Source organism: Pelecanus crispus, chromosome 10 (genome assembly GCF_030463565.1).
Source record: "Pelecanus crispus isolate bPelCri1 chromosome 10, bPelCri1.pri, whole genome shotgun sequence".
NCBI classification, from domain to species: domain Eukaryota; kingdom Metazoa; phylum Chordata; class Aves; order Pelecaniformes; family Pelecanidae; genus Pelecanus; species Pelecanus crispus.
Window position 1 is genome coordinate 26,820,530 of NC_134652.1, and position 20,553 is coordinate 26,841,082.

General features: G+C 34.7%; 1 protein-coding gene across 41 annotated transcripts in view; it reads right to left on the bottom strand.

The window, feature by feature from the left end:
• KCNMA1 (potassium calcium-activated channel subfamily M alpha 1) overlaps positions 1-20,553 on the bottom strand; it is a 528,106-nt gene that overhangs the window by 106,647 nt on the left and 400,906 nt on the right. For 20 of the 41 annotated variants that reach the window (XM_075717324.1, XM_075717325.1, XM_075717319.1 and 17 more), the window contains 3 exons: positions 17,950-18,018; positions 13,630-13,641; positions 4,355-4,441 (listed from right to left, as the gene is read on the bottom strand). In XM_075717324.1, coding sequence (XP_075573439.1) covers positions 4,355-4,441; positions 13,630-13,641; positions 17,950-18,018 — 168 coding nt within the window. Of the gene's footprint in view, positions 1-4,354; positions 4,442-6,986; positions 6,992-11,832; positions 11,918-13,629; positions 13,642-17,949; positions 18,019-20,553 lie in introns of all 41 variants that reach the window. The other 21 variants (XM_075717335.1, XM_075717316.1, XM_075717321.1 and 18 more) reach the window with 2 other exon arrangements.

The window sequence follows — 20,553 nt, forward strand, 5'->3', positions numbered from 1 at the left end:
CAAACAAAAAACCTCAACCAAGACCAGAAAGGGAAAATCCTATCCAAACAAGTTCCTAAAGGAACATATAAATGAAAGAACTTAAATACTCTTGATTCAGACTATTTTTTTGTCTTTTATATTGGAACAGAGCAGAACCATTTTGGTTTTGAACAGACAAAAGCCAAAATTTCAATCAAAAATAGGCCATTGACCAGGTGAACCATCTATGTTTCCATTTATTGCTTTGGGTTATGAACTTCTACTCTTGTATCAAATGGCTCACCACTAGGTGAAACACAAAGAGAACTAAGGAAGTGAGAAAGGGTAAACATTTGACTTTTATATAAGATTAAAACAAAATTCAAAGTTAATAAATATGCATCAGACTGCCCACAGGAGAGTTTAAGCATGCCTGTCAAGTCAATATGTCACATAAGGCTGCTGTGACACATTTCATGAAGATCACACAGCTGGCCTCTAGCTGGACAGTTACAGTTTCCCAGGATTCTTGCTGGCATAACAAATTAAACATATTTTTCAACCTGCTGAAATTTCCCTGTAGTTATCCATATTCAGGATATGTCAGCTCCATGCCTATCTTCCCAACCCTCTCTCGTTACATACTTCTCAACACAAATCGGCAGTAAGAACCAAAGGCGCTACTTTGCAACCAGCCATGGATTTTGCTGACAGTATCGTTCCTAGATTTAGGATGGCTGGATTGCTACCACAGGATGGAGGTCACTGGAACAGAACAATTTACAGTCCAAAATATAAAAAGAAAGATGAACAATATTAATACATAGCCTCTGACAACTCAGCTAGGATGTGTTAGGTTAAAATGGTTGGCCTGGATGATCTTAATGGTCTTTTCCAACCTAAACGATTCTATGATTCTATGATGATCACTACTAATTCTTTTTAGGTTAATTAGACAGTGTCCACCAGAGGCGGAACTATATTAAAGGAAATGTTCAGAAATATAAACTAGATAAATTTGTAACTATTTGAAGTAGGTATCTAAGTTATTTTACACCTCTGAATAATGGCCCAGGTAAAGCGGCCCATCAGGAGAAAGGTAGCAGGTCTAGCATATGAGATATGGACCAGAGAATACAAATTTAAATTTGCAGTAAGACCTTACTGAATGTTGTTAACATTTCTAAAATCAAGATAGCATGCAAGCTACTGATGGAAGATATAAGTCCTAAATGTAGCAGACTTAATTTCGCTAAGAAACTTCCAGGAAGATTACTCTTTCAGAGTGTGAAATTGTCTTCCGTCCTGGTTTCAGCTGGGATAGAGTTAATTTTCTTCCTAGTAGCTGGCATAGTGCTGTGTTTTGGATTTAGTAGGAGAATAATGTTGATAACATGCTGATGTTTCTAGTTTGCTAAGTAGCGCTGACACCAGTCAAGGACTTTTCAGCTTCCCATGCTCTGCCAGGTGCACAAGAAACTGGGAGAGGGCACAATGAGAACAGTTGACCCAAACTGCCCAAAGGGCTATTCCATACCATATAGCATCATGCTCAGTATACAGACTGAGGGGGTTGGCCGGGGAGCAGCGATCGCTGCTCGGGAACTGGCTGGGTATCGGTCAGCGGGTGGTGAGCAATTGCATTGTGCATCACTTGTTTTGTATATTATTATTATTATTATTATTATTATTATTATTGTTGTTGTTGTTGTTGTTGTTGTTGTTGTTGTTATTATTATTATTGTTATCATTACTATTTTACTTTATTTCAATTATTAAACTGTTCTTATCTCAACCCAGGAGTGTTTCTCACTCTTACTCCTCCAATTCTCTCCCCCATCCCATCTGGGTAGGGGGAGTGAGCGAGCGGCTGCATGGTGCTTAGTTGCTGGCTGGGGCTAAACCACGACATCTTCCGATTTCCAAGAAGCAAAATGTAAAATGAAAAAGCTTTCTCTGAGCATTTGTATACTTTGCTGCAGAAAGTTTCTGGTCTTCAAAATATTCACCTTCCATTAAAAAGAAAACAAACTGCCTCCAAGGAAATGAGAATAAAATATTTTTCAAACCATGAGTCAATGTCAAGACATAAGCAAGAAGGGGAAAACCATCTTCAATTTTTACAATTTCTTCCCAAACCAGCTGTAATACCCTGTATCAAACAACAATCCACTATCACAAATACTCCCTCACAAAACTTCATGACACGAATTGGACATAGGTCATTTCTACAGATCATGTTTCTGAAGTCCACTGCAGGACAGATGTCCTGAAAAGTACCTTCAATCCTATGTGCAAAGTCAAGAGCAAATGCGTGAAGTGATTGCTGTAATAAAATTACGCTTCTACATAATTGGGTTGAATTAAGTGGATTTAAATCATGTGGATTTCTGATGTCAGTATTAACATGTAAATGGATAAAGAATAATAAAGATGCAATTCATATAGTTTGTATTATATTTAAACACTCAACATTTTACTTGAAGCTATTTACCTAGGTATAATTGTTTCAAGGTATAATTGTTTCTAATGTGAAACTATTGTTCTAAAAACACACAAGTAGTTCTAGCAAGAAGAGTAATTGAACATCACATGTTATATTTCATTGTGAAATATATATTTGATAAATATCACTAGCTTTAACTTAAAAGAGCTGAAATTTCTCTATTAGCATGTAACTAAAAAAACCCCAGAATAATTTAATTTGAATTTCAGGTATATAACATGTTTAATTTTGCTTTATTAAAAAATCCTTTTTTTCCCCTTCAAACGACTTCAATTTTAGAATGTTTTTCTGACTCTGATTCATAGCTCAAAAGGGTGAAATCAACACTTTACATAATTAGTTTTGTTATGTGAAACACATCTGATAATCATTTGCTTTGCACAGAACAGCTAAGAAATGTGGTGATGGAAGCAGCATGTTTCTAAACAAAGCCTTCTGCAAAAAGCAAGGCAGAATTGGAAATTTTGTTTCAGCGTGCTATTAGATAAAACGTGCTAGATGAATAATGTGTAAATTTTGTTTAAACACATTAAAAACAGTCAACTTCTCCCTGTTAAAATTGCTATGCCAGGAAATTTTTACTTACAGTCTGAAATAATTTCATAGGAGAGTGTAAAACACCTTAAAAATGGAAAAAAGCTAGGATCTCAGTAAAGGAATGTGAAGACAGTTCTGTACATTCAAACGGAGAAAAGCACCAGAAAGGAAAAGAGCTATACGCTGAAAGACAGCGTACCTGAGGCAATGCTGGATGCAAATACCCCAAAGATGGTGCTAGAAATACAAGAGGAAAGGAGCACCGCTGTGCTATTCTGTATGCTTCACCTAGCTAAAAAAAATCTTAGCTGTTTCAACGAAAATAGGATTCAAGTTGTCAGTGATTTCACTGTTTTGATGTTTTGACTTTAAATATTCATGGCAAACATGCATTGCTAAAATAATACTTTCACTGTAATTTAATCATAGAAAGTTTAGGACTTAGTAAAGGTTATCACCTGAATATTTCATCACTCTAAGTATAGGATTTAATTAAAATATCTACCTCATGGAGAACATCAAGTAAAAATCAGCTTCTTGATAGCATAACTTACAACAAAAATACAAATTATGAGGAAGCACTCAGCTGCAAAGATTCCTTTTTTTTTTTCCATCTTACAGACATTGAATAATTATTTGTTGTAAAAATTATTGTCTCACATTGCTCTTTTATTCCTTCCAAGTATATAAAAAATCCTAACAAACAAGAGTACACCTGTTTGGTCCTAAACACAATACCATAAAACTCCGTTTCATTCAACCCAAATCTAATTCAGCCAAGTACAATGAACCAGTGAAGTTGTCTACAATGATTGGGATATACTGCACTGTTGTAGTTTGATTTATTATTATGAGGCCACAGAGTATGTAGTTCCAGTAAAGAAAAATGACAAGAACATAAATATTATTCTGCTAATGCAATTACTGAATGAATACAGTAGCTTGCTCACATCAAGTATTTGCTAGAGCCTATGTAAATAAGAACTGCTCTAAACCTGAAACTTGGATAAAACTGTAATCCCTGTCCTCTCTCAAAGTAATTCCACTGAGACAAATTAATTACAGAGAAATCAGATAAAAATATTTTACATTTTCTAGCAGGACTCAGGAAAAATGCCTCTTCATTTCTTTTCACTTCTGCTGTAAAATTATTTCATTTCCTTCATTTTTAAGACTGTAGTTAAGAAAATGGCATGCACACATGGTTGATTCACTAGAGTACCAGCTCAATTCCCCCTGAGAATCTTTAAACAGTTAATAAGGAAAATTAGGTGAGGCATTTACATGTAAAGAAAAAACAGAAATTAAATACTATATGTTTAAATTTAAAGATAAAAATATATGAATTACCTTTTTACTTCTTTGGCATCACTTGCAATGAAGAATCCTAAAGTACCTTCTTGAATCTTGACATGGTTTCCAGGATTGATTAATATACTGCTCAGTGAAACGAGAACAAAAACAACAAAACCATAAGTTTAAATTACGTTTAACTGAATGTTCCAAAATAGCTTTATTTGGTTCTGTTATAGGGGACCCACTAGTTAGGAAAGGCTGCAAGGAAATTTTAAGCCATTCTTCCTTGAAATTTCCAATCAAGTAACAGTTTCACATGCTTTTTACAAAAACTTAAGTTTGAGACAGTCACATGCCTCTGCCTATAATCACATCATTTAAGTGTTTACATCTGTTTTCTTATGTTTTGGCATTAAATATAGACTATATGGAATAACAAAGCCTCTCAGAAACATGATGTGTGAAGCTGAGCATTTCAGCTTTCTTGCTCTGTCATGCAAAGTGGTGAAAAATTCACAATATGGTGAAAAGGGAAGAACAAGCAACCACCACTCAATAACAGTACAAAATATCATTTATGAATCTAAACCCTTTGATGAAAATTTTTGCCAATTTCTGGTGAAATAGAATGTTAATGGGACCCCTATCTGGACATATAGTATTATTGTTTAAAATAATAAATACACACATACACTCAAGGGGAATGGTACAAGACAACCAGTCACGATAGCTGAAAAAACATAAAATGAATAGAAAATTTTTAAAACACTGCTATGCAGCCATGGAAGAACAAAAATAACCCAACCACACTGACAGTATAGCCTCAGCTAAACTTGATGAATGAAATTATAAACTGCTATCAAGAAGTAAGGTACTCCATGTGTCTCTACAAAATATCTTTTTTATTGTCATAATAATTTAACATGAGATTTTAGGTAAGGCAATTTGCAAAGCGCCAAGCTAAATATGAATATACAGAGATAGATGTAAATATATTCTCTAATAAGTTTTATTAATGTGTAATACAACTAAGCTTTTGACCTGCTAAAACTTAATACAGCTTGTCAAAATTTTTCACTTTTTTGTCTTTTATTAAAGCTTAGCCTTTGTAAGTAAAAATGTAGTAATGGCACACATATGCAGTTTACAGTAAATAAAGACTACCAGCAATTTAAATGCTTGTGGATTTAGCAAAAATTGATTTTGTGGTAGTGTATATATATACAAAAATAAACAAAACACATTTCTGAACAGACATACATTACTAAAATTTGAAGGCCAAAAATCTTCATTATTTTTGGGAGGGAAAATGGGTCTCAGCAGATCTCTTATTCAAGATGTTATTTATTATCTACACATTAGTAATAAATTAGTGTGACAAAAAATATACCTGAAAGCTGTGTAATGAGCACATTGTTTTGTGTGATTACACATGCCCACAAGGCCCTATGAAAAGAATATGCAGGCTGCAAAATAAAGTCCTCACGAGTTAAGAGTTAAAAGGTTGGTCATGCAGCCATAATTCAGACATTATGTAGACATTATGATACAATTCTTAATTTAATATCCACAAACTACTGTTTTCTCACAATCTGGAACTTCATTCAGTGGTGCTTTACTGCCATTACTGCAGGCTTCATGTAGTTTATCTTTCTTTAAAATCAGCATCATATTTTTCTTATGTGTTTTTCTGCAGTGTTTATCACTATAGCATGCAAAAGATTCACAAATACATAATTTATTTTACAAGAAGAATGAAGATATAGTATTATCCCATTTTACAGATGAGAGATTAAGTCACTATGAGATATAGTAGCTATTAATTTGGGATGCCTACAGGTCATTTTTTGTAAGTATTTAGCATTGCACAGTTCCATATACGCCTTCTAGGGACTTCTGCTGTAAGAATGCTCAGCATTTCCAAAAGCCCAGCCTCCGGTTCCCAAAATAATAAACACTTGATCAGAAGACATCTGTAAAAGGTTTGGTTTAAATTATTAGCTCACTCTCACACAAATATTCTGTGGCAGAGGCTGGAACAGAAATTAAATCTCAAAGAAAGCATTTACCCAGATATCCTTCCTTTTCCTTCATTCACAGTTTCAAGCTTTGCAACAAAAAGGAGAGGAGAACTACAGAAAATGGAAGTCATCACCACAGAAAGCAGGTTCATCTCCACAGCGCACTTCAGTCGAATTGCAAAAAATGAAATGTGATGGTGTAAATAACGCCTACATTATGCACACAGATAAACGGGATGAATTACAGTTGCACAGCTAAGCTTCACATCTGGTATTTCTTTTGTTAGTGTATTGGGCTTAATGGTTGTGCTTGCAACCAAAGCATTTACCTTACAAAGTTTTAAAATGCAATTTCATGTTTTAAAATGGAATAAAACAGACAGGAGAAAAAAACAAAACCAAAAACCAGACCCACAAGAATTTCTTCATATGAAACCAGTCACTCAAGTCACAAACAGGTTGGAAAATTTAGACTCCCTGCACAACCTTTTCATAGAATCATAGAATCGTTTAGGTTGGAAAAGACCTTTAAGATCATCCAGTCCAACCATTAACCTACACTACCAAGTCTACTCTAAGCCAATCAAGGGTAGACTAGACTAAACCATGTCCCAAAGTGCCACATCTGCCCATTTTTTGAACGCTTCCAGGGATGGTGACTCCACCACCTCTCTGGGCAGTCTGTTCCAATTCTTGACCACCCTTTCCGTAAAGAAATTTTTCCTAATTTCCAACCTAAACCTCCCCTGGCGCAGCTTAAGCCCATTTCCTCTTGTCCTACCACTAACTACATGGGAGAAGAGACCAACACCCACCTCACTACAACCTCCTTTCAGGGAGTTGTAGAGAGCGATGAGGTCTCCCCTCAGCCTCCTCTTCTCCAGGCTAAACAACCCCAACCTTTTGTCACTTGAGCCAGCAGCACACTTACTAGCTGTTACAGAGATACCTTCACAGGCCACCACTAGGGGAGATGAGGCATACACTACCAGTACACTCACAAAAAAAAGTTGAGAATGGCCTATTTTAAGCCTGCGGGCCTATGTGAGCCCAGATAAGTCACTTCTCAAGAACCAGGAGAGAATCTTTCTGGCACTAACACTCCAAAGTCTTTCTGCCGAAACTTTCTATCCTGTCCATAACTGCATCCATGTTTCAGTCTCCACCTTTCCTCTTCCCTGTCTGCCAATCCCTAATCTGCCATTACGCTGAGAATTTAGCTGTTAAACTGAAAAATCTTCTACAGATGCTAGTCTCATTTATTTCTACTATACTATTCCTTCTAAAATATGCAAAAACTTGTAATATGGTTAGGGTTGGTTATTTTTCTTAGGTACAAATTGGTACTGCTCTGTCAGAAAAATACTTTTTTTGTCCTTAATCACAGAAGTATTACAGCTTTTCAGTGAAAACAGATGAACACACTTCTTCACATAGACCCACCTTTTTTTTTTCCCTCATCCCATTCTTGGAGATAGATAAACCACACCCAAACAGTAAAAAATCCTACCAAAAGCTCAACAGCCCGAACTCCACAAGCTGAGGTAACCACTAGATATGTAAATGTTCACCCCCCCTCACAGAACTTAAAATTTGACAAAGTAATAAGCAAATGAAGCATTTCTTTTAAGAGGTAGTGAACATAATCTTAAATTGGAAGTAACTGGCTTCATTTAGGGTGTAATGAATTGTAAGCAAGATTTTGTATCTCAAGATTTTCTGAGACACGTGAAATCAATTCAGATGGGTCAGTGTATAGACTTTATTTTTGTCACATCTTATACTTCATTCACATATACTTATTTTCACAAATACAATGTATTTATAGTCACAAAATATATATGTGATTGCAGTTAATGCAGTATGACCCCAGCAGCAAAATATTCTGTTGGGAATAAAAATTAATTTGCCCCATCACTGCTATTGGCAAAGAATTACAGCAAAGGCTCATAAAGCTTTGGGTTTATATACACACTGATATTTAACCAGAGCAAAATCATGAGCAATTTCTACAGAGTCTATATGGATTTATTAAATATGCTGCTTATCAAAGCAGCAATTGATTTATTTCTTATGAGATCTGCAGTGTCATTAGCTAAAGTTATGCTTTAATAAGCACTCACTCTAATACGTACAGCAAGGGAAATATTTTGAATTAAAAAAAATAGAATATAGGGAACAAAGAGGACAGAGAAAAATAAAACAGGCTTATGAGCATACCAAGAAGAATGCATCCATCAGTTATTTACAGATGCATGTATCTGTTTAAGCAGCTCATGAAAATATGCACATATATATCCCCACAGTTGAGAAGATAAGTACATGGCAAAGTAAATTGGAGTTTTAAGAGAGAAATCTTCAGCTAATGCCTCATTTTTTATGTATCCCCAAGGCTGCGGACTTTTGCAGGTATAGGAAGATGTAGGAAAAGCGAAAAAAGGACAGAAACTCATTACGTTTAATGGCAATATATATAGCTAATCCATATGCATTCTGTGCCACGCATGGGAAAAAATGCTGTTGAAAATGACATCCCTGATTTTTCCAAATATATGTTTTTATCATAAAATATAATTTGGGGTTCTTATCTCCTAAATCAGTTCAAGAAATCAAGCAAGGAATGCCAAATACTTTAAAAGCTTCTAAATTCTTGATTAAATCTTATAATTTAGTAACATTTCTAGTTTAAGTTACCTCAGAAACTAATCAAGTAATAGCAAGCTCAAAAAACTTTTAGTCATAATTTCCTTAACAATTCCAGTTCCAGAAGTGCACTCCTCAGGACAAAGCTTTTCATGACTGGGGTTACATGTCACTGCAAAAAAAAAGGTTATCTTTTGACTTGCTTTCTCCTTCACACATGAACATTTAAAACACATGGCAAATACAGCCATGTAAATTGAATATGTGTAAATTAAATGTGATCTAATGTGTTTAAAGGAAATTTAATATACTTCACCAGCATGAACTTAGGAGAAGCCAGTTCCATTACTCCATGATAATACAACAATTTATAAGCCACTTGTGGAACAGAATATGCAGTTTGGAAACCTCTGCTTTACACTTATCTGGCATCTAGAAAAAGTTAGTCCTCCATTTGCTAAACAAGAATCACTTGGTGACTAGAGGCAAGATCACGCATCTAAGAGCAATGAAAACGTCACACATCAAAAATGCAGAAATCACACTTGAATTCAGTTGTACTCTCAGGAATCACAGAATGAATCATAGAATGGCTTGGGTTGGAAGGGACCTTTAAAGATCATCTAGTTCCAACCCCCCTGTCATGGTAAGGGATGTTTTTCACTAGAACAGATTGCTCAAAGCCCCACCCAACCTGACATTGAACACTTAAAGCTCAGGAAAGAATGAGGAACCATAGTATCTACACAGTTGAAACTGAGGTCCCAGACTGACTGAAATATAAGCAGGTGAAGCACAAATGGGAATTAGTGCACATTTGAGATGCACAGTTTAAAGAAAAATAAAAAATTCAAATGTGGTCAGAAAAATTCTAGATGAACACTTATGGATCTTTTTACATAGATTGTTCAATGAAAGGTTAAGATTGGACATGATGACTTTTTCATGTCAATGGAGAATAGATAACTGCTAGTAACTCTGACTATGTTAATTTTGATCAGTTTACTCACTTGTTGGATTATATCTTTCTGATGTTTTAAGTATACATGCTACCTTCAGTAAAATACAGATACATGTAAATATCTGTTCATCCATTCTTATTTACCTAAAACTACCCCAGAACATGAGCATTACTAAATACCTTTTTGGTAGTGCAGGGATGATTGGCTGCACAATACAACAACGTTGTGACCTAGATAAAGAATGCCATAGTATGTCTTCCCTTAAAGCATTAAAAGTGAGCTAAGGTTTTGATTACTGATTGCAGGTCTTCCATGTTTTGCTGAACTAAAAGATATTTGATGGAGAACCTGATAGCTGCAGGTTTGAACTGTAGGACAATTTGTTAACTGACACTGGCGCAGGACTAATTCCCTCCAACTACTTATTTTATTCATTTCTGCTGCTGGGTGATTGTATTTTGTCTCCTGCTTTCAAATATCATACATGCTGGACTCAAATTATGATTCTTGGGTTGAAACAGCATTAGAAAGTTTGACGGCTGATACCTTTCCATGTTATTAGAATATATAAAATATTACTTATAGTAAAGTTTCAGTATACAAAAATTTCAGTAGATGAAAAAGATTTCCTGTAGCGTTCTATAATATTCAGCTATCTTCTACGTGAACCACATGGAAAAAACAACCAATCAGCTTTAGAATCTGAACCATTGTTACACTGTATGTATTTATTGGTAGGCCACTTGCTAAGTGGCATGGCTCCACATTTTGCTTTGCACGGCTTGAAACTGAGTAGGCTTCCATTACTACTGAAGTTGTAAATGGACATAGCTTTGAACTCTTAATCTAGGCATAGCATTTATACAGTAGGTGACTCTCAGATTTGTGTAACTGTCAGTCTTTGAGGAAAAAATGAGGGATCTTATTAGAATGGAAGACATGCAGTAAAGGTCTTAAAACTGAGCTGACAAAGGCACGTGGAGATGCCCAGCAAGTACAGCACAGAAAATAGGCAAGGGTAACAACATTTTAGCAGCACTATAGGAAGACTAAAAACTGGAAGACATAGGTAAGGCCAATCAGTAGAGATGTACACTGGAAGAGTTCTTTTAAGAATTTTCCTTGTCAGCAGCCTCAGTTATATACTATTCTTGTTTGTTCTTACTTTCAAAGTTACATTTTAGACAGCACTAAAGGTGGGATTCATCTCATCTTTCTTAGAATGGAAGCTGCTTTCAAGAACTGTCTCTCTCTTCCCTTGCAATCATGGACTAAGTCTGGATAACTAAGAGGAGATTAGACATCTAATGTTTAGATTGATAAAGTTAGGTGAGATGAATCCCATTATCAGTGACCAATTGAACAGTTCATCCCTGCATGAAGAAAACTTGTCTGATGCAGTAGCACTCCCTTTTTTCCGCCCCCCTCACATTTATGGCTACCCTTGTAACTGCCATCATTGTCTAAAAAAAAGGAAAGATCAATTGTTGAATTAAATTAAACACAAAACGGCAAAATTTTGACTAAACAAATGACAAAAGCTGTAACAACTCTGTTTTAAACCTTGTGGTAGATGTACTGTACCATTCCCCATGTGACTGAAACAGTAGCAATATCATCTAGTAATCAGGAAGATATAATACTGTTTAAGTACTATTAATACATTATCTAAAACAAGACTATGTGGTATTACTGATTATAGCTACCACATTTTTAAATAGATCCAGCTATTATTCTTGATTGTTTCATGCCATGCCCAGATGAAATGCACAACTATTAGCACAATGGCATTTTAAAATGTGCCATATCATTCACTCAACTATAGAATTAGAATTACAAAATCAGTTTGAGATAATATTTTTTGTTCCAAGGTACGTTTTGAAGTGGAGTGCGAGGGTAGGTGCACAAATCCCTCAGTGGGAGTTGCGTGCATACCAGCTTCACACTGATTGTAACTCATAAGTATTGCTTCTTTCTTCTGGGCTTTATCACTGATGTTAATTCAGATCCATATTGCTCTACACAGAAAAATCCAGTAAGACACTAAGAAGAATACAAGGCAAAAGACACAGTGCACATTACATGCTACCGTATATTAAAGCTTAATTACTACAAGCATATAAAAGGTTGCTCCCAGGAGTTAAGTTTTTTACAACAGCAACTACTAAGTCATGGTCTACAGGATGTGCATAAGGTATTTCATTGGGGCATAGTCCAAACTAGTTCAACGGTGCTGGTGAATTCAACACACTTTGAAACAATTAAATTATTCCTTCTGGTTCCAGAAGCGGTTGATTATCAGTACAATGAAGCAGCACAATATACTTTATTCTGGGAGCAAGCAACTTCACTTGGTACAACAATTCTTCATATTGCTCATCATGCCAGCGTCAACATGCCTTCACCACAAGATAATATATACTTAAAAGCAAGAAGCGAAGTAGAGGTGCAACAACTGCAGATCCTTGAAGATGCTAAGTGTTGCAGTAACTTCTCTGCAGTTGGATCATAGCAATAATGCCAAACTGACAGGAAGCCACCTCTCTTTTCACACATCTACTCAGAAACCACAGGAGAATAAGACTAAAATTTAAATAAATAAAACAGATACAACACACGCAACAGAACAGATATGGAAAATAAAGTTTGGGGAGTATGATGAGAAAGGAAATTGAAATGTCTGGACAATGAGAATGGGTCTCCAAAGAGCACCACAGACAGTCTGGCAGACTGCTATAAGCAATCAGAAAAACAAAGCTGGGAGAGGAGAGAGAGGTGAGGAGAGGAGAGTATATGGAAAGGCATGCCTTATTTACTTCATCCAAACTAATAGCAGCAAGACAGAATGTAGACTAGAGAAGGGCCCATAGCATGGTATACCAAAAGAAAATGCAAAACATGCCATCCCAAAGTAAAACCAAAACTGAGAAAAATATATTTGGTAACATCTTCATACATGAGCTTAATAAATGTCATTAAAATGAATGTGACATATAGTACAAACTATCCATGACACTTTCACTGGAACAGTACAATAGTTTTAATGAGTACTGTATTACGCATAACTGGGCTCAAAACAGGACCAGCAATGCAAAGAATCAGGTGTTTTGTTGTTATTAATGGAAGGTGAGACTGCAAGAGAACACGAACCACTGTACTGTAAGATGTGTTTTGAAGGAAGACTCTGGGGAAAGAGGGACATCAATGAAGGTGACAATATGGAGACAATATGGCAGCACAAAGGCTGGTAAAGACGAAATATACATCGTCATGATACAGTACAAATGAAAAAAGAGGAGGGGAGATGTTAACAGTAAAGTCTGCTTTTCAAAGGCAACAATCTGATACACCAATGACTCCACAAGGGGGGAGGGGGGAAGCCTAAAAAACTTATACAGTTTTATTTTGTACTTCCTGCAAAGAAGTTAGTGCGCGAGTCACAAGAACCAATGGAGAGACAAAATGCTTATTCTCTCTCCTCTTTGAGATTGGGGGTTCATATATAAATATACACACAGATATATATATATACACACACACATAGACAGATGAATATATATATATGTATATATGTGTGTGTATATACAGAGAAAGATAGACAAAGATGTTATCTTCCTGTGTTCTTGGCAAGGAATTAGTCCTGAAGTTAGAAGGAGTGGAGGTAGGATTGAGGTTGGAAGGAAAGGTAACGAAGAGGGCATACCGCTTTCGGCTTCTGCAAACGACAAGAAAAAAATTGCAAATCAAACACTTGGATAAGAAATCAACTGACACCAAAGCAAAAGCAAAAAAACCCTTTATTTAAAAAGTCTTCAAGGCTCAAAGGTTTTTCTGCTGAGAATGAGAACAGGTATATGAATAGACAAAGAGAAAATTTAACAAGAGGCGTAAACACGGGGTGCAGGAGGGAAGAATCCTGGTTAGGCTTTCCTTCTTGCTTACTCATGTGGAAAAAAAAAAGGCAGGGGGGGAAGGCAAAAATATCTCTAAAAGGGATTTCAGATGAGGAGTTTGAATGTCTGCATTCTGAACTAATATTTTTTACTATCTATTCAGCAAGCTCTGCTGGGACATTTTCAGGTTGATATTCTCCATGTTTCTTTAACATTTTTCCTATGGAAGAAACAAAACCTCTTTACAAATGAACTAGGAAAGACCATTTTCTAAGCTAAAGTATTTGGCCTTCATCAGGCACACAAAAACTTACTTAAGAAGTGCTTCCTGCTCTTAATAACTAATTATAATATTCCCAGATACTAATTAGAGATGAAGGAATGGCTAACTCATATTGTGACCTGTAACTACTGAAGTGCAGACCTTAGTAGCTGGTCAGAAACCCACTAAATTCAGTCATGCTTTGTAAACTTGGAGGTTTCTTTGATAACTGAGCAGTAATTAAAACATTAGTAAATATATAAATGTAAAGGTAAAAAAAAAAAATCTAATCATGGCTATTTTAATTAATCTTTAAGATACTTTGATGAGAAACAGCTGCCTAAAAAGATAAACATACTCTAAGTACTTTACGCATTATTTGAAAAGGAGTGTGTATTTATCATATCTATGACTACCTTACCTATATTTAGGCCTAAATACTCTTAAATTCTGCTTTTAAGCAATCTTGTAAAATCATAAATTATTTATAATTAACAATCTAATACTGTCAAAACTTGTTAACAAGGTGTGCTTACTGTTTTGTGTAGCTTTATTAGGAATCAGGGAAAAAGGAGAAAAAAAAACAACTGCAAGCAGGAAGCTCAGCTATTGCTAACATGTACATTAATATTAGCTTGGATAGAGTTCTGATGATTTATAATTACTATTTATCTCAAATTCTCTATGGTAGAGTTAAGACAATTTGGCCGTAAATCAGAAAGCTTTAGAAAACCAGCATCTAGGAGACTGTCTGGGGGGGAAAAAAAGGGGATAGGTAAGTAAGTATTTATGCCATTTTACATGTAATGAAGACATTAACAAAGTCAATGAAAATTCTGCTATCAACTTAAAATAGTACTAGGATTTATCCTTAACACTGAGGCGCAAAATTAGAGAGGGGATTAGGAAATCTAGAATGCCCTCACATTACCACTTTTGAGATCTGCACACACTTCTGTATTCACTTTGTGTTGCTTTAGCTCTGAGTGCAAAGTGATGAAGGCAGATGAATCTAACAAAAGGAAACTTCCTAAGTAAAAAATCAGATACATAATTTACTTATATAGGTATTCTATTATGACTAGTAACAAAAATTAAACTGGTGGGAGTAAGATGTTCTCATCCCTTAGGCAGAAAGAATGCTTTGAAAATTTCCTCTGCTCCTGAAAATACTGGTCCTAAACCTGTCTTAGCTATGGTGCGAAATACTAGCTCTTAATAAAAGGGTGCCACCTAGATAATATTCTAAATTTTTATTTATATCTATCATTGTTGCCTTAAATTGTAAACTATGTAAAACCTCTCAATAGTTTTACAAAACATGAATCTAAACTATAATCATAAAATAGATCAGCACATATCTACTGTTGGTCACTCCCATAAAGAGTGAAAGCTAAAAGGGTGCCATAATCAGTTCCCCCCTCACCTTTATGAAGAATTACCAATGAAGAACTTAAGATATGAAGGAGAATAAAACATTTCCAAAGTCAACATCAACAACCATAACTGGCAAATGATAAATTTATCTTGTTCAAAGACAGCTTGCACTTGTAAACCATGTTATTCTAATTTTAATCTTAATTCCCCATCTTTTAATTTAAGAAGATGCAAGGAAATGCAAGTATACCTAAGAAGAGAGAAACTGAAGTTTTGTTCCATTACCTTTCTGCTTATACTAAAAGGCTCCAGCTCAGAAAACCACAAATATGTACTTAACATATTTGGGTTGAAGAGCACAGGAACAAGTAGAACAGTAAAGATAATCCTGCAGGTAGCTCTGTGATTCATTGAACAGTGACTATAAAATTATCACTGGTTAATAAAGTCAGCAGATATTACTGTGGGTCAGGGTTATAAGAAAATGTGAATATCTACCTTACGTGCTCTCCTCTTGTTACATATGTATTCACAAAATTCAGCTGTTAACATCTCTTTGTTAGTATTGTTTCCTGCAATTTTTAGTCTCTTTTTTCTACCAAATTAATTTATTGTGAACTGTTACCTGCATGGCTTTAAGTAAGAAGGAATATATGATTGTATCACATTGTGTTACTTTTTGTGGGATCCTCTGCATCACCTTGTGATTAACAACTCAATCCAACTCCCACTGAAGTTAGTGCAAAGAATGATATGGAAGCCATGAATTATCTGTTATTACTGAAAAAGACTGTAATATTAGCACTTACATAAGTAAATGACAACTGAAGTAATGACAACCTAAAGTTGGGCAATAATTCTTAGGAGAATCAACAGAAACCAAATATTTTCTAACATTGGAAATACAAAATCTGGTAAATAGTTCCACTGCTGTTACTATCGTATTTTTCTTTTTTCTAGGAAAAGATTAAACTGTTCAGAAACAAAAGAATAATAAATCATTTGCTTTAGATTAGCTAATGTGGAATGAGATCATTCAATGGAAAAGTATTTAAGAGCCCATGGAAGCTGGAAACATTAAAAAACCCCTGATATTTAAAAAAAAAAGAAAAGAAAAGGATTTCTTAATCAGCATAGTGCAGAGAAAAATAATATCCAATAGCACATACACCACTTCACATACCACTTTATAACATAGGAAAGAATCAAGCAAAACCAACTATAGGGCATGGAAATACTCTTATAAACAGTTGTAACATTGCATTTTCCATGTCAAATGCCCCACATAGGTTTTAGAGATATTTTTAATACAGAAAAATGACAACATGTAATAATAAACATTAAAATAAACTTTCAAAACCTCAGAAATTGTTGCATGAGCTCAAATGACAGAAATCATAGAATAGAATCATAGAATCATAGAATTGTTTAGGTTGGAAAAGACCTTTAAGATCATCCAGTCCAACCATTAACCTAACATTACCAAGTCCACACTAAACCAAATGGTTCTCCTGTGACGAGAAACAATTGCCCTCAAAAGTTTTAGGTAATTAGTGGCCAAAAATAAGATGAACTAATATGTATCATTCCAGATTTACTACAGTAGTACAGAATATAATTTTTGACAGAGGAAAATAAAATTCAGCTTAGAGTCAGTATTGTCAGACTTGTATTACATGCCCCGCCATATGTTGCAGAGCACATTTATAACATTTTTGTGATACAAAAATGAATGTGGAAAAGCACTGATGGACAAGTTGGTAGAAGACTGACTCCAGTGTTCACTCAGATTTTTATGAATTTTTGTACAAAAAAAATCCCTGCAAGAAACACTTCTTTTCCTGTTTGTGAATCTGTACTACTACTAATGATTTTTTTTTCTTTTTGGTTGAGGAAAGGACTCAGCCAGTTAGTAATTTCAAGGCTAAATTAATCTTTTCCAGTTTCATGATGTTATTCATATATGCAAGTTTTGTCAGAACAGATACCATACAAAACTATGTTAATCCTACATTTCTGTTTATCCTGTATCCTATCTAAATTGGTTCTTCCAAACTCATTTAAATTATATTAATATTTTGAGAATACACATAGCCATAATCAGTTCTGGTATCACATCTGTTTTCCACTTTCTCATTTTCAGTAAAATAAGTTTGACCTCCAATTAAAACTAATAGACTATGAATAAAAACATTGTAAGTTTTTGTTTAAGTAAAAATGAATTGCACTTCTGGAGATGGAACATGTGTATCACTGTCCCCCCACCTTCTACTAAATGTTCTGACTTAAATTGATTTTAGGGAAGAAGAATAGGGCAGAAATAAAAGCCTTTCAGTGCTATGTGAAGTGGTGTAATGTGATGGCATGCTAATTATACTCTGAAATATTTCAAAAATATAAGAACAGCTACGTTCATTCGGAAAAAAAAAAAGCACGCAAAATTCTTAACAGTGCATTCCAGAACGTCAAAATCTGTAGGCATTGGACATACCTGCTTTCTCGTTTTTCCGACTTGTATTCTATGGCTATCATTAAGAGCTTTAGTTTCGCAAACACCAGTCTGCAGGAAGAGAGGAGTCCAAGAGTCAGTCATTTTTCACAACCAAAATCACATATGTAGAGATGGCTGCAGGGTACATATTTTCTTTGAGAACTTACACTAAGATCTTCTCCCATTTTTTTCAGTTAGGTATACACAGAACATATGTTAAGGTCTTTCTATTTTGAAGATAATTAACACATATTTCCTAAAAATATTAACTGACAAGTTGAGAACAGTAGCATAAGCACCAACACTACATTACTAAATCTACTTAAGCAATAGTAACAAAGGTCATGATACACAACATAAAATTGCATTTGGCTAGAGTTGTGGATGTCTTGAGTAAATTTTTCAAATCTTTGCTGGAATTCAGCCACCTATTGAGTGTAGTGTGCATTCCCTATGTATGTGCTGAACTAAAATGAGAGTACACTATTAATAAAGTTGATATTTGCCAGCTACTGTCACAGAGAAACAGCATGATTGGAAGCAATTTCTGACCAGCGTATGGAAAGTACAGTCTGATACTGTAATACACATATTTTCAGTTGTAAAAGTCTGTGCAAGTGGCTATTAAAACAACTCAAAGGTGATAGTCATAAACTTGCAGAACTGTGAGTTAGCACACTATTTGCTTCAAGCTAATACGTTCTCTGAGAATAAACAAAGAAACCAACCATTTAATAACTAGAAACCATTTTCCAATTTTGTCATTGAAGTGTATGCATATTCAATACTCACTTCCTGTTCTATGAATTTGACACAAATTATTCCAGGGCTCACCTTTCAGTTAGATGGCCGCCATCTTTTGTATCATACACTAACTTTTCCAGTGCTCAGTGCTTCTCTACAAACTTCCTTACTTCAGTGTTATTAATATTTTTGCATTTATTTCAAGAATATTTATTTTCTTTAAGCAAATTTAGGCAATATTCTGCATACTCTGCATCAGTCACATACTTAGCAGAAAACAAGGAATTGGCTGGTGAACTGATAATATTCCATTTCTATAATGTTTCAGAAATCACTGTGAACAGTTAATTTCTGCTATTACTTCAGGATAAGAGACTAATTACAGAAAAGCATGGATATAGGGGTTCTGACAATGCTGAGGCAATGTGCTGCATATCATATAGGGATATACACAACAGAATGTACTTTGTATCAAGTTTTGCCATGTAATACTTGAGTATATTTTTTCTTCAAAAATTTTCTTTTTACAGGATTGTAGAAGTACCTCTGTGGTCTCCTTGTCTGGGGACGCAGGTGATATCTCAGTATTGGGAAGTAACATGGAAAGACAGATAGGGGCAAGATTCATTTAACTTTCTTTCAAAATCAATTAAAACTCTTATTCTACCCCCAGAACTCCAGCCAATGTCAGAAATGGACAGACAAAATCCTGATAGTTACTGAATACTTTATTAGCTCATCACCTCCCACAACATTAACAGGTTAATGAAGCCTGACTATCAAAAAAAAGAAAAAGAAAATAATCAATTTTCAAACATATTAATACTAGAGTACCCTATGTGTTGTATTAAGACTATTACATTTCTGTTTTTAAAAAGATGATATAATAACATTAATGAACCGCAAATGTCAAGAGTTCTAAATCTATTTTTTTATTTTGACCACCTACATTCCTTAGGAAACACAGTTAACTTCTCTTCCTCGGTTTTCTAGTATTTGATAATGTGTCTATATCTTCCTAAAAAGAAAAAAAAAACCCAACAAACACAACATAGAGATAAGCACAATGCTACCCTAACAGCTGGCATCACTATCTCATTCGTATTTATAGATTTACTAAAAATATTAAGTGGTGAAATAAAAAGGTTTACATGCATTTGGCTATGCAATTAAACATCAGGATTAATAAGTCTCACTACTTAACTGTATTGTGCAAATGCAGTTTGATATGATTAAAATGAGAAAGATCTTATACCTGATTTTTTTCCCCAGATACATAAAGAACCTTGTAATAAGAAGTTAGAACACTTTGTATCTCCAATTACTATGTAGAAGTCCACAAAAATTGTCAATGACAGTACATAAGGCATTAATTTCTATTTTATTTTCAACTGTCAGCATCATCTGCTAACTACTGATGAACACAGATGGTCATGAACAAAGGGTCTTAAGAATTGGAATCTGACTGTTTCTATCTACCCAGAGAAAAATAAATCGGTTTTGACATTAAATTGTCCTTTACTGGTAAGACTATCATTGGCATAAATTAACCATAGATACCTGCTGTATTATTTGCATGTGAAAGTACTGGGATATTTAGAATTTAAAGAAATTATCATTCTTCTTTCTGAGCAGCAAAACATGAAGATATAACCTTGATTAGTTCTTAATTATTTAATTTTGTACCAAACATTAAAAAAAGGATTTAATTAGAAAATCTACTGGAAGGAAGTTTTGTCTTTTCAAACAGATTTTTTATTGAAATCTGGTACACCATAAATCATTCAATTTTTTTCCTCAGGGTCAGTTATAACGTTTTTTTCTGAATTACTTTGCCAAAGGAATACGTACTTTCCTCAG